This window comes from Gadus macrocephalus, chromosome 22 (assembly GCF_031168955.1).
Source record: "Gadus macrocephalus chromosome 22, ASM3116895v1".
In the NCBI taxonomy this organism is placed as follows: Eukaryota; Metazoa; Chordata; class Actinopteri; order Gadiformes; family Gadidae; genus Gadus; species Gadus macrocephalus.
In genome coordinates this window covers 16,966,984-16,981,633 of record NC_082403.1, presented here as the reverse complement: position 1 = coordinate 16,981,633, position 14,650 = coordinate 16,966,984, and the positions used below count along the sequence as shown (strand labels likewise).

The window sequence follows — 14,650 nt, the reverse complement described above, 5'->3', positions numbered from 1 at the left end:
TCGCTGTCGGTACAGTATGGATGTTCATAGAACCAAATGTCAACATAACAATCGCTATGTTAACCCATTCCCCGTACACAACAACGATAGCTAGGATAAGATACTACACAACACAACTAATTACTATAACTAAGTACGACACACATTAAGTGCCAGGACGTACAACATACAATAAGTAGGAGGGGCGGGAGGGGGTGGGTATGCAGAGTCTAGGTGAACTCTGAACATCTTGAAGTCATCGTGGTGACGAGTATGCTAGGGTTGATCTGCTGATGATTGTGGTGGACAGCAGAGTGAAGGAGGGCATCTCTTATTCAATACGTCATGGCTCTTAACCCTACCCCTCATCATTACTGCTCTGCCATTGGCCTTTCCATGGTTAGACGGCCAGCTTTGTCTTTCTCCGGTGTGCGTACACCCCAACTCCATGGTCCATCCTGGCGGCACCCTTTAGCAAGATGCATATGTGCCCTACTTATTAGTTCAATATACCCTCAAATATTGTATTCACTGTCACATTGGTTAAAAGGGTAGTCTAAATTACTATACTGGGTTTATATAGATAGATTTAATGTATAGGGATAAGTATGACATATTTACATGTATATATACATATATTACATATATATATTTACATATTTATGATACTAGAGCACATATTCATCCAGGTGAGGGTGTGATGATGTATACCTCTTTTTGTGAAGTCATTTTCTACCTCAGCACATCACAAGGTAATTAAGAATCTTCCATAAAAAGTCAAAGTAATTAACTCAGCTCTTAAAATAGCTCTGCTTCAGTGGCCTCGTAGAAAAGTGCTACACCTAACCAGAGACAATCTGCTGCACTCTCGGAGGAAACACAGTTCTCTGGTGTGTTTCAGTCGCCAGCTTCTTCATTCGCCTCTTGTCCCTGTAGAGCTCAAAAACTGCTTTGTCTCAATCTTCACCTCCCCCATGATTTTTTAGGCCATAATCTGAACAAACAGGGTGCCCGCTCTATCTCTCTCTCTCTCTCTCTCTCTCTCTCTCTCTCTCTCTCTCTCTCTCTCTCTCTCTCTCTCTCTCTCTCTCTCTCACTCTCTCTCTCTCTCTCTCTCTCTCTCATCTCTCTCTCTCTTCTCTCTCTCTCTCTCTCTCTCTCTCTCGTCTCTCTCTCTTCTCTCTCCTCTCTCCTCTCTCTCTCTCTCTCTCTCTCTCTCTCTCTCTCTCTCTCTCTTCTCTCTCTCTCTCTCTCTCTCTCTCTCTCTCTCTCTCTCTCTCTCGCTCTCTCTCTCTCCTCTCTCTCTCTCCTCTCTCTCTCTCCTCTCTCTCCTCTCTCTTCTCCTCTCTCTCTCTCTCTCTCTCCCATCTGTCCCTTTAGTGGCTATACTTCCTTATATGGTCAGCTCTTAGTCGTCCATATTACCTGCCATCAGTTCTTCCTGTGACAATGTGGTTCGGTTGCGCAACATGTTATCGTTGCTCTCACACATGCTGAGGACATTCCATTGGCCCGTTTCCTCTCCAGGAATAGACCTGGAGTCAGACCCCCACTCCCACAACGTTCACACACACACACACACGCACACACCCCTTTATACACACACACACACAAATACACACCTTTCATAAACACACACACACTCACACACGTTTCGGCCACACACAGACACACATACGAATGCATAATACACGATTACCAGGCTCAAGCTTTCATCTGAAGAGTGCCAGACGTCTATGGAGGGAAGATACAGTTGAAGGCATTGTGGCAAAGCTGAACACGAGAGGAATCCTCGCAGACATCCATTTTTGTGTGTCTGTGTGTGTGTGTGTTTAGAGGAGCCAGAAACAGAATACTGCAGATTGGTGAGAAGAGATGTGTCTTGTGTTCTTGTATGTGTGACTATCTACAGGGATTATTTTCCCCCGAGGTCTCTGATGCCCCTGTCTCGCGTGTGTGTGTGTGTGTGTGTGTGTGTGTGTGTGTGGATGTGTGGGTGTGTGGACTATTAGGCATAGATGTTTGCAGCGTGGCTCACGGTGGAAGACAGGAATCCTCCATCACCTCACCCATTTCTGTTTCTCCCTCCATTGCTTCCATGGGGGAGACACAGCCATTACGTGTTGTTTCATCTCCCTATGAGAAATCATCAAAGCATTCACACACACACACTCACCCACACACAGATCTACGCACACGCACACACACACGTACACGCGCAAACAAGTACAAACACCCGCGCACACACATACACACACACACACGCACACACACACGCGCACACACACACCCACACACACACACACACACACACACACACACACACACACACACACACACACACACACACACACACACACACACACACACACACACACACACACACACACACTCACTCACATACATATAAACATTACAGGCCTGGAAACCAGAATTTGTATCCCTTTAACAAACTAGCAAATGCGTGTGTGTGTGTGTGTTTTTTTAAATTTCAATGTAATACGTGGGCGCTGTGATAGATGAAAAACATGCAAGTTCAAGTTAGGAGTATAATAATAGTGATAATTCATTATATTTATATAGCGCTTTTCAATGACCCAAAGACGCTTACAGTGAAGGGGGGGACCTAACTCACCACCACCAGTGTGTAGCACCGACTCGGGTGATGCACGGCAGCCAATCTGCGCCAGAACGCTCACTAGTCAGCCAATTGTACAGGAGGATTATTAGGGGGGCCAGATTGAATTAGCCTGGTTGGGCCAGGACACTGGGGAAACTCCTATGAGTATGATTATTTCCTTTATTTTATAATGGACCTGTCAGCAGTGGGTATTGGTGTGGTTGCTTATCTCTGTCTCCATATAGGTTGGAACAATGCACTGAATGTCTCAATAGGTTGCACATACATTGTAGGGGTCAAACATAGAATGTGTCTGTTTGACCCTCTCTTAAATTGGACAATGAGGGAGTGAGAGAGGTGTGTCATAATTCTGCCAAATAATGTTTTACTGATCCTTAGGCTACATCATTCAATTATAGGCTACTTACATCAGACTCATTTTAGGGATGAATGAAACACCAATTAATGCAATCATGAGCTCATTTCTAAAACGGATGTTAACTTAAATAATTTATCCTCCATCTCTAGTTAATTTTTTTTCCTCTTTGCGTAAAAGCTCAGTCTAGCCGTCGGTGCTGCATAGCTCACGCCTTCGTTCACCCTCAGGAATCGCGGCCGTGACGCATTTACTGACGGGTGGACGTTAGTTTTCGCGCCAATGCTTCATCTGCTCGCGAAGGCACTATTTGGGGAGATAAACCGCGCCTCGGTCCCAGCCGCACCAACCGGCTCTTTCCGGTTTACCTCTCCTGTCAACAAGTGCAGCCCACCGATCTACCTTCCAGACCAGGACAGACCTAACAGGAGCTGTCGTTTACGGTCCGCAACCGGTTTAACAAAAATCATATCGAACTACAAATTTGGAAAAAGGCTTTTGAACTAAAGAAAAGAAAACACGCAAAAGATGTTGGACCGATATAATATCCATGACATTGTTTTGTCATTCCTTGTTGGATGCATGGCATGTCTTTCATTGGCATCTGTGAATAATGCAGACGGTGAGTATCTTTTGTATGTATTTTACTTAAAATGTGTTAGTTATCTTCAAGTAAAGTATTTGGCACCAGGAGCGGAGCGCGCGTAAAGCTCGGCGCGCATTCTGCTCAGCGTCTGTCCAAATGTTGTAATGTTGAAATGTAACATTTAAGAACACTTTTCTGGTGTCTGTGTCTCTTTATAGTCCTGTTCGTTTGCATCCTCAATAATGATTATTTATTTGCGTTTTCGTAAAGCAGTACATAACGGTTGTATTGTCGTTGTTTTTTAGGCATATAAGCGTTTCTCTTTATGCCGCCGTGATGACTTTTTCTGGTCGCAGTTAATATTTATCCAGTAACATTTTTTAGAGAGAGGCATGAGGGAGTAATCTACACTGTATAAACTCAAGAAAAAAGTATGGTCAAACTAATACAAGCCCAATTATATAAAAATGGATGCAGTCTAATAAATAGGTTAAAACTCCTTTAATTTCAGCAAACTGCTGTTGAGGGTGGTATAGAGAAAATGAGAAAATGCAAGAAATATTTGCTGAGAAATATATTAACATTTGAAACTATGAAAATAACAATAATGTTACATTCACTCAAAATACCTGAATTATTTTACATTAAGTTATATGCTAATTTTTCCAAGCATTTGAATATACAAATTGACGAACTATATCAATTGCCTGAAGGGTCTGACGTCAACATGAACCGCTCCCATGAGCAGACGGAGGGAGGGACAGACAGACAGACAGACAGACAGACAGACAGACAGACAGACAGACAGACAGACAGACAGACAGACAGACAGACAGACAGACAGTCAGACAGACAGACAGACAGACAGACAGACAGACAGACAGACAGACAGACAGACAGACAGACAGACAGACAGACAAGGCAGAGACAGAAATGGAGTGAGACAGAGCTCAACGGTCAGAGAGAGTGACCGACTGACTGACGGACAGACACAGTGGGTGGTACCCTGAGCCTGGGTCCTGGTTCCCCCTGCAGGTCGTGTGTTCACCCTGGACCTGAGGGGGTCCGCCTCGCTGCGGGGGCTGCGGGGGGCCGAGCGGGCCTGCGTCCTGCAGAACGCCCGCCTGGCCTCGGGGGCGGAGCTCCGCCGGGCCGTGCTGGAGTGCTCCTTCTCCGCCTGCACCCGAGGGTGGCTCCACGACGGCACCGTGGGGTGAGGAGCCGGCCCTTCATGTGTGTGCTTGTACACGTTAATTTGTGTGTCTGTGTGTGTGTGTTTCTGTGTGTATGTGTGTGTGTGTGCGTGTGTACGTTTTGGTGTGTGTGTTTGTGTGTACGTGTGTTTGTGTGTGTCTGACTGTGTGTGTGTTGCGTGTGTTCACAATGGCCGGCGAGACGGAGGAAGACACATGAAAGATGTCGGAGAGATATTGAAGGATTTAGAGACGGAACTTCAATAAAAGAGAGAGCAGAGAGGGAGGGAGAGAGGAAGAGAGAGAGCAGAGAGGGACGGAGAGAGGAAGAAAGAGAGAGCAGAGAGGGAGGGGGAGGGGGAGAGGAAGAGAGAGAGCAGAGAGGGACGGAGAGAGGAAGAAAGAGAGAGCAGAGAGGGACGGAGAGAGGAAGAAAGAGAGAGCACAGAGGGACGGAGAGAGGAAGAGGGAGTGGAAGAGAGATATTGAAAGCCACCCTCTGTTCCTCTTTGGCAAAGGAGAGAATTCTGAGTCAGGGTGTCATGTCAGAAACTGACTCCATTTACACCTTCCATCTCCACGGTAACATGCCACACACCTCCTTAGAGGGAGAGAGAGGAGAGAGAGAGAGAGAGAGAGATTGAGGGTGAGACAGAAATAAATATGGACAGAGAAGGATAAGGGGAAACCGTGATTTCCCTGCGATAGTCAGTCTCAGCCTAAACTTCCTAAGCTTCTACGTTGTGCAAATGTTTGTCTCTACCAAAGTCAGTCCCAGGTTCCACATAGTTGTTTACCAAGAACACTTCTCGATTTCACTTGTGAGAACGTAATACTGAAAGTGACAAGTATTTTCCAGAGGGAAAAGCTCTGGCGTCGGCCCGGTTACGACACGTGGAAATGGCGAACCCTAAAAACACATCAGTACACCAAAGATGTTTCCTTCCTTCTTCTTCTTCTTCTTCTTCTTCTTCTTCTTCTTCTTCTTCTTCTTCTTCTTCTTCTTCTTCTTCTTCTTCTTCTTCTTCTTCTTCTTCTTCTTCTTCTTTTTGTCTCACCCCTGCCTGGGGGGATGGACCTCTGCGTTCACGCCCTTTTACCACCTAACCGTCGTGTATTTCCACTGCCCTTCGCTGTCCGAGCCCAGGTTGCCTTATCTTTAGGAACCTGGAGATCAGCACACTGCAGAGCGTAGACCACAGCTTCCTCTGCTGCTGCCACGCTACCTCATACAACTCTGCCTCCTCACCTGCCTATTCACACACGCACACACACACGCACATGCGCACACATACACGCGCACCCACATGCACACCCACAGACACACACAGATGCAGACACACACACATGCACCGTGCTGCAACTGTGTGGGGTTCACCTTTATAAGGTTTGAAAAATGGTTGCGTTTGAAAGGTTTCCATGCTCTCTCTCTTTTCATACTCTCTCTGTCTCTCTCCCAGCCGGTGGGTTTGTATGTGTGTGTGCCGGGGTGTGTCTGTGTGCGTTGGTGCTGGGTGGAAGGGCCCAGTTGTCGTGTTGTTGTGCATCATCTTTACACCAGCGTGTGAACGTTCACTGTGGATCAGAGCGTGACTGTGGAGCTTTAATGAACTGTGACATCAGGGGTTTGATGGCATGTAGCGTCATACTTGCTCTCTCCCGATTCACAAGCACACGTGTGGGCACACACACACATACACACACACACACACACACACACACACACACACACACAGACACACACATACACACACACACACACACACACACACACACACACACACACACACACACACACACACACACACACACACACACACACACACACACACACACACACACACACACACAGACACACACTCTCACCCACCTACACACACTCACACAGAGCAAATGTTACAATAATACAACATGACACTGTGTGCAATATCGTACACCATGAGGATGCATTTCTCTTCCTCCACCCTGTGATCTGATGCGCTGTGCCCCCCTCTACCCCTCCGCGGTCTTCCTGAATGCTGATAGTCACTCATCAATGCGTGCTCACGTATACACACTAAGCCCTGGTTTATACCGTCTTACTAAACCTGCACGCAATCATTGTCTTGTCAAGCACGGAAGGTTTATTATAACATTGATGTGGGATTACACTAAGGACCCAGATCCATTCCTGTCGTCTTGTCAGCTTGGTTTAGTTTGGCCTGCTGTCGGAATATTGATTGGCTTAGAAAGTGTAATGTTTACTGATAAGGGCCTAGTACCTGGCTAATAACAGGTGAACACAGAAAGGAAGATCCTCCATAAATAGTTGGAAAACCGAGTACTCACTGTGGACAGCTGCATCACTAGATCTCAATAAATGATTGATCTGTTATAATAAGATATCTATATATATAGCTGATTCCACTTCATCACTCCGCACCACGCGGTGGCCTGGCTGTGGCCCCACACACCGAGGACACAGGCTGGAGAGGTGGAACCCGTTCATGGCCAAGGTTCAATATCACAGACAGAGCAGGAGGCGTGACACGAAGGGGCTGACCTGAGTGTGTGTGGGGATGGCTGGTTTAACCGCTGCACTGCCCGATTGCTCAACAGGTGTGCAGCCTCACCCAGCACCAGAGTCCAATCAGTCTGACTCAGGCCAGGTGAGGCTGCTTAAACCAGCCGTCATCCACACACACTCCGCAAACATCATCATCATCATCATCATCATCATCATCATCATCATCATCATCATCATCATCATCATCATCATCATCATCATCACTAAAACATGACTGTGTTCTCATATTAGTATAAATCACACAGAGTGCAAGGACTACAACTGCTTAGTTTGCACTGTTTATTTCCTGCAATGCCATGTATTCATATCCATAGCAGTCCATAGGATTCTTGTGGGGGTTTAAAAATAGGCAGCTTGTGTGTGTGTGCGTGTGTGCGTGTGTGCGTGTGTGCGTGTGTGCGTGTGTGCGTGTGTGCGTGTGTGTGTGTGTGTGTGTGTGTGTGTGTGTGTGTGTGTGTGTGTGTGTGTGTGTGTGTGTGTGTGTGCGTGGGAGTGCTGTGCGTTTGAGTGTGTATGTTAGTGAATGTGATTATTTTTAACACGTCCAGTATTGTGTTTATCCGTTTTTTATACCATTATATATAATGTTTGTACATTGTTACATATACTATACATAGTTGTCTTTTAACAACAACTTATACCTTATAAGTGTGTCTTTCTGTCTGTCTGTCTGTCTGTGTGTCTGTCTGTGTGTCTGTCTGTCTGCCTGTCTGTCTGTCTGTCTGTCTGTCTGTCTGTCTGTCTGTCTGTCTGTCTGTCTGTCTGTCTGTCTGTCTGTCTGTCTGTCTGTCTGTCTGTCTGTCTGTCTGTCTGTCTGTCTGTCTGTCTGTCTGTCTGTCTCTCTCCAGGACCACAGACTGTAGGAACGCTGGCAGCTCCCTGACGGCCATGGAGGTGAGGACCGAGAACTTCACCGACCACACGGCCCAGCTCAACGCCTTCTGTATCAAAGACACAGGTCAGTGCACGTGCACACACACCCACACACACACACACACACACACACACACACACACACACACACACACACACGCACACACACACACGCACACGCACACGCACACACAAAAGAAACATGGACGCACACACAAACACACACCCATGTGCAAATGCACATTCATGAGAGTGAGAGAAACAGAAGGGGACAGAGAAAGAGAGAAGGACAGTGTGTGGGTGTGTGTTAGAGAGAGAGAGCAAGAGAGAGGGCGTTTTAGGGTCCGTTTATTTACATTATCCAATTTGCTTGGTGTTCTCTGTATGTGTTGATAGAATCCCTCCATTAATGTAAGCCGAAGCTGAGCGTTACAGCTCCACTCACACACTCACACGAACACACCCCTCATCTCTTGAGCGTGGGTTTATCCTCGGGAGGGGACGGGTCCTGGAGTTGTTTTTGGATGGGGCTGATATTGGGCTCCCCAGTCCTCCTCAACACTGGGCCCAGTGTGTCGACCACAGCCCCGGAATGGGCCCTCTCCCACTGCGAGGACAGGAGCCACGGGCCCCTGAACACTGCCCTACACAGAGCAAAGACACAGCCTGGTTCTGGGGACGGAGTGGGTTAGTGGGTCAAGGCTCATGTTGTGGGGGTCGACGGGGTCGTTGAGTCAGGGAAACATGGGTCTGAGAAGGTTATTGAGTCCAATTTGGAGATTCCTTTTATGCATGTTGAAAAAACAACAACTGTTTAGCCATTTAATTGAGTATATTTGAAGATGTACAGTATAAGCTTGTTATAATGAACATTTAGGGTTTTTCATACATTACTGGAAGAAGGTAAACCAAAGAAAGTTGGGTTATCAACCCTCTAGAAAAGACCCCAGATTCTGCCCCTGGGATGTGTTCATTAACCCGCCTGCTCTCTGGGCCAGGTGTGCCGTGCGGTGACCCCCCCTCCTTCCCCAGCACCCGGCTCCAGGGCCAGGCGGGGTTCGAGCTGGGGGACGAGCTGCTGTACGTGTGCACCCCTGGCTATCGGATGCCCAGCGGGAACACGGCCTTCAGCCTGCTGTGCGACAGCTGCGGAGAGTGGTACGGCCTGGTGCAGATGTGTCTCAGAGGTGAGGAGGAGGGCCGATGGGAGCCAGAGAGGAACACGACAATAAGACAGGGAAGAGGTTGTCCAGAGGTATTTAAACGTTTCGGTGGTTTGACCCGAGCGGCGGTAAGGCAGTGAGGTCAGCGATCGCTTGGTCTCTTGGCCCGTCTGCTTCTAGTGTTTTCAGGGACTTGTGTTTGATTTGTAGCTCCTGGGGAAACAGAGTGCCAATTGTGAGGGCTGGGATGAGAGAGAAAAGGCGGCCATTGCACTTGAGTGCGAGATGCCACGGCGTGGCTGGGTCCCTGTGAGTAGAGGCAGGGCCGAGGGCCATATGTGCAGTCAGACTGTGTAGCCCTCGCTGGCCAAACCGACAACTTGAGGGAGAAAGAGCGTATGAAAAAAAACAAGACTTGTGTTAAACCAGTATTAAAGCAAATTAACGAAGGTTTTCATGGTTCGGTGTGTCATTATTATGTAGGATACGAATGGGGAGGGTGTTTGAATCAGGGCCGGAAGGCGTGCCTGAAACCGTGCATCGGCTGAATAACAAACACTGAACAGCGTAGTATTACAAATGTTTTATTTTTTTGTGCATTTCCACAGACGAAAGTGAAACGCACATCGACTACGAAGACAGGTTCTCCGAAGGCTACGGTGCGCTGGACCACCACAGTGACCCCGGGGAGGTCCCGGCAGAGAGGGAGGACCCCCCGGTCTCGGAGGAGATGCACCCGGCGGTGTTCCAGCAGCAGCAGGATCCCACCCCCTTCACGGCGGGGCGAGGAGGGCAGCAGCGCCGGGACCAGCAGGGAGAGGAGGCGTGGGGAGGGGAGGAACGCTCCCTCCACGGGGCGGAGGGCGTGGCCGGCGGAGGGTCGCAGGGGGCCGCTCGAGGTGTCCGGCTGGGAGAGGACCCCGAGCCCGGGGACGTGAAGGGCGGTGTTCCTCTGGAGCAGGAGCAGGAGCTTGTGGTGCGGGTGGGGTCCGACGCGGCGTCGCAGGCAACGGCCGCGCCCGTCTCCAAGCTCTCCCAGAAGCACATGTTCTGGTTCCCGTCAGAGGCCTTCCACGAGGAGGGCTACCCTGCCCCGGAAGACCCCGGCACGCAGACCCCAGCGGCTGACACAGACCAATCAGACGAGAGCAAGGAGGGTCATCCCGATGCAGATGCTGACGATCACCACGATGAGGTCGGTGACCATGACGACCACCAGGACGACCGTGAAGACAGCCGCCAACAGGAGGATCATGACGACAGTCGCCATAGCGACCACGACGACCACGACGACCACGACGACCGTGAAAACCGCGACGATGGAGCAGATGAGGATGTCCATGACAACAGTCGCCAGGAGGAGGCCCAGGACGAGGACCTTCTGGATCAACACGTGAAGCATTACAATCCGGGCCAGCGCGACACCGTGGACCGGTACAGTCGCTACGACGACGACGTCGATCCCAGGGAGCACTACGACATGGGCGAACACGAGGACGACCAACACGCCCACGTCCTCCGTGGCGGCGAAAGAGAAGACGCTGACAGAGACCGTGACATTGTTGAGGAGGACGGCGACGATGAAGACCGGGAGAGGGAGGACCTCCATGAGCCCGGATCCCACGAAGAGCCCGAAGACCCCCATGAGCTTGAAGAGCCTGAAGACCACCACGAGCACGAAGACCACCATGAGGACGAAGACCACGAGGAATACGATGAGCATGAAGAGCCTGAAGACCACCGCGAGCACGGTGACCAGGATGAGCATGAAGAGCACGAAGACCACGATGACCACGATGACCACGATGACCACGTTGACCACGATGACCACGATGACCACGTTGACCACGATGACCACGATGACCACGTTGACCACGATGACCACGATGACCATGATGACCACGAGGACCACATTGACCAGGAAGAGCCTGAAGAGCCTGAAGAGCCTGAAGAGCACCCTGAGGAATCCGAGGAAGACTTGGAAAGCGAAACGAGCGAACCCAACGAGAACAACGACAGTGACGCCGATGGCGACCGCTACCACGACCATGACCACACTAAGGAGGAGACTGCTGAGACCGATAACGAAGACGAGCACGATGCCCGCGACATCCTCGAGGACCACGATGAAGACCACGATGAGGATGAGGATGACGACATCGATCCTCAGCTGGACCTCCCTCTTGCCACAGAGGAACCCACAACCCAGGAAGCGGCAGGGAGAAAGCCGACGACCACCACGGACAAGAACTGGCTGGACGGCTACCCCGTCGGGCCCGAAGAGGCCGAGAGGGGCGGCTCCACAGAGGAGGCAGGGCCGTCCCGAGAGACAGAGGAGGAGGAGGAACCGGTCGTTGTGGTCGGCGGCGGAGCGACAGACGTGTCCAGCGAGGCGGGCCCCCTCCCGGAGCTCCCCTCCGACGGACCCGAGCCGGAGCAGGACCGGGGGGGAGACGCCTGGCCCGGCCCCCGTCCCCGCCAGCCCACCCCTCCCCCCGGCGGCCACCAGTCCCAGGACTCCATCTCATACCCGGACCACACCGAGGACCCCGCCCTCGCCTTGGACGCGGAACACCCCTCGGATCACCCGTACCCGGAGCCCCGCCCGGGCCTCCCGGAGGGCGGCGAGGACGCGGACGGCACGGTGTCGCTGGAGGGGGAGGGCGGGGAGAGGGCCCCGGTGGAGGGGGAGATGGGGGAGGCCGTGTGCACCGGGGAGGACTGCCCTCCCCCTCCTCCGCCCACCTCGTCCAGCCGGGGTCCCATCGTGGCTGCCGTCATCGTGGCGATCTGCGCGGTCGCCATGGTAGCCGTTATGGGGGCGTGGCTGTACCGCCGGCGGCAGCAGAAGAACTCCATGTACCAGTTGAACGGCAAGGACCACAGCCAGTGCAATCCGGAGCAGCAGATCGAGATGCAGCAGAAGGTGTAGCCAAACGAACAAGCGGGGGGAGGGGGAGAGGGACGGACACTGTGGAGCTGGGGAAGGGGCGGAGCGTTAGAGTCCGGCCAATCAGATGATGATTGATCTGACGTATTAAGATAGGTATCTATGGGTATTTAGGTATAGGTATTTATGGTTGTATTTAGGGGCCTCCTCACTGTGTAGGGATGTCCATAGCATCTCACACAACTAAGAACTTGCATTGTAGATGATGTATAGACAAAAGGGTTTATAATTGAGCTGGGTGGGTGGGGATAAAGGGGGGGTTAGTAGGGTAGTTTAGGAGTTTAGTGAGATGATTGTAGCGGACAACACAAGATCATTTCTGTCTGAAATATGCGCTTGGAGAAAGCCCTCGGACATTGTGGTGAAGATATTTTAATTTCATGTCATAGGAGTTTGTTTTTTTATGCCAATATTAATGCCTGCTCCCTGAAGGGAGCATTCAATCGTTTAGTTTTGATGTGTTGGTTTTTGTTTTATGTTTTTAATTACTGTTTATGTTGTTGCGAGAAAAAGAAATCCACTTTATTCCTTTATTTTGAGAATGTTGAGGTTCAGACTTCTGCCAGAGACAGCACTGAATGAACCTGTAGGGACAAGCCTGTCTCTGGTCAGAGCGGAGGGTCGACAGAGGCCCTCGACACCCAGTCACAAACGGGCCTTCTCCACCGAGCAGCTCTCTTGGTTTGATTGGTTCCATATGGTAGCTGAGTGGTGCAACTGAATGCCTCCACATTCAGTCGTTGTTTCCCCCCCCCTCTTCCTCCCAAGCGGGCGTTCTGAACCAATATGGCCACTAGGTGAATAAGGCCCATAGTAGGGATGTGCAACAGGGCAATTTTTTTTTCTTAGATGACATCTAGAAGAAGATCACACCCTGTCTGATTATGTGTGTGTGTGTGTGTGTGTGTGTGTGTGTGTGTGTGTGTGTGTGTGTGTGTGTGTGTGTGTGTGTGTGTGTGTGTGTGTGTGTGTGTGTGTGCCCGTGTTCGCATGTGTGTGTGTGTGTTCATTCATGTGTGTGTGTTCGCATGCGTGTGTGTGTGTGTGTGTGTGTGTGTGTGTGTGTGTGTGTGTGTGTGTGTGTGTGTGTGTGTGTGTGTGTGTGTGTGTGTGTGTGTGTTTGTGTGTGTGTGTGTGTGTGTGTCACATTGGTGTGATTCTCTGGTCATTGGTGTGTCATGTTTGAAGGTCCCGGTGAGAGTCCAGAGTCTGGATGAGGGATGCCACATAGAATTCAGAACCCAAGATCAAACAGCCCAGTGCTGCCATGACAACCAATAGTATGTAAGTTGCCAAAACAGGACAGCAATCTAACTATTTTGAAGGTGAATTATTATTACTTTATCGTTCTACAAATTGACTTTGAATAACCAGAGCACTGGGAATGATTTGGTTTACATTATCTGATATTCATTCTGTTTTTTGTGTGGTATTGTGTTATTTTTCATCATAGTTTGTTAGTGTTATTAAATATGAAAAAATGATTATTAAGGTATACTTCTAATAACAGATATCGCATGACAGCAATTTTGGTAGTATTAACATTTGGATACATTTCTAATACTGTACACAAAGAACTGACATTTTTAGAATGTTCTAAAGGAACCCAATAATTTTGTCATCGCTGATGTTCTTCCCCTTATCATAGTTTTATGTGCATTGTTTCCAAAAAATATGTGTTTGTGTGTGTGTTTGAGAGCGAGACAGATGGTGTGTGTGTGTGTGTGTGTGTGTGTGTGTGTGTGTGTGTGTGTGTGTGTGTGTGTGTGTGTGTGTGTGTGTGTCTGCACAGTAGTGTTTTTACAAAATTGAAAATAAAATAAATGTCCTAAATTCTTTAGGACAATAGCTGAAGCAAACAACGAACAAATTCCTTCTGTGGTGAGTGTGTGTTTCTGTAAATACATGTTGACATGAGTAAACTGCTGCACATAAAGCCTACATAACTGGTCTCAGACCTAACAGATGCTCCTCACAGCCCAGCCCAGGACAGGCTCAGGTCAGGTCTCACACAGGGTCAACTATACCTTTTCTTAAGTCATCTGACTTATTGTCTTTTATTATTTGAATTGAACACAACGTTAGCAGCTGCCCACTGTCAGCTTGGCCATGCTGCCATGCTATAACCCAAACAATAAAGAAACTGTTAGAAAATATGTTGTTTATGTGTTGTTTTTCTCATTTTTATTAATTATATGCTCCTCAATTCACGGGGCGGTTAGATAAGGATACGGTTGTCCAGTTTTGTCTATGCATGTTTTCCCGCTGTAGGTTTCAATAAACGACTCAACCTGTCGCCTGTGGTTACTCTTGTGTGACATCATCAGACCTGTACAGATCATCT

At 49.3% G+C, this 14,650-nt stretch overlaps 1 protein-coding gene across 1 annotated transcript; it reads left to right on the top strand.

The window, feature by feature from the left end:
- The first annotated feature begins 3,273 nt into the window (after positions 1-3,273).
- Positions 3,274-14,602, top strand: susd5 (sushi domain containing 5). Its single transcript, XM_060043499.1, has 5 exons — positions 3,274-3,597; positions 4,597-4,774; positions 8,169-8,278; positions 9,192-9,380; positions 9,965-14,602. Exons 1-5 carry the CDS (start codon positions 3,504-3,506, stop codon positions 12,286-12,288), a joined length of 2,895 nt encoding a protein of 964 aa, XP_059899482.1. The 5' UTR covers positions 3,274-3,503; the 3' UTR covers positions 12,289-14,602.
- The last annotated feature ends 48 nt before the right edge of the window (positions 14,603-14,650 follow it).

Coding starts and splice junctions, on each gene's coding strand:
- susd5 (XM_060043499.1), top strand. CDS start 3,504: ATGTTGGACCGATATAATATCCATGACATTGTTTTGTCATTCCTTGTT. Junction 3,598..4,596: donor ATCTGTGAATAATGCAGACG/GTGAGTATCTTT, acceptor TTCCCCCTGCAG/GTCGTGTGTTCACCCTGGAC. Junction 4,775..8,168: donor CTCCACGACGGCACCGTGGG/GTGAGGAGCCGG, acceptor GTCTCTCTCCAG/GACCACAGACTGTAGGAACG.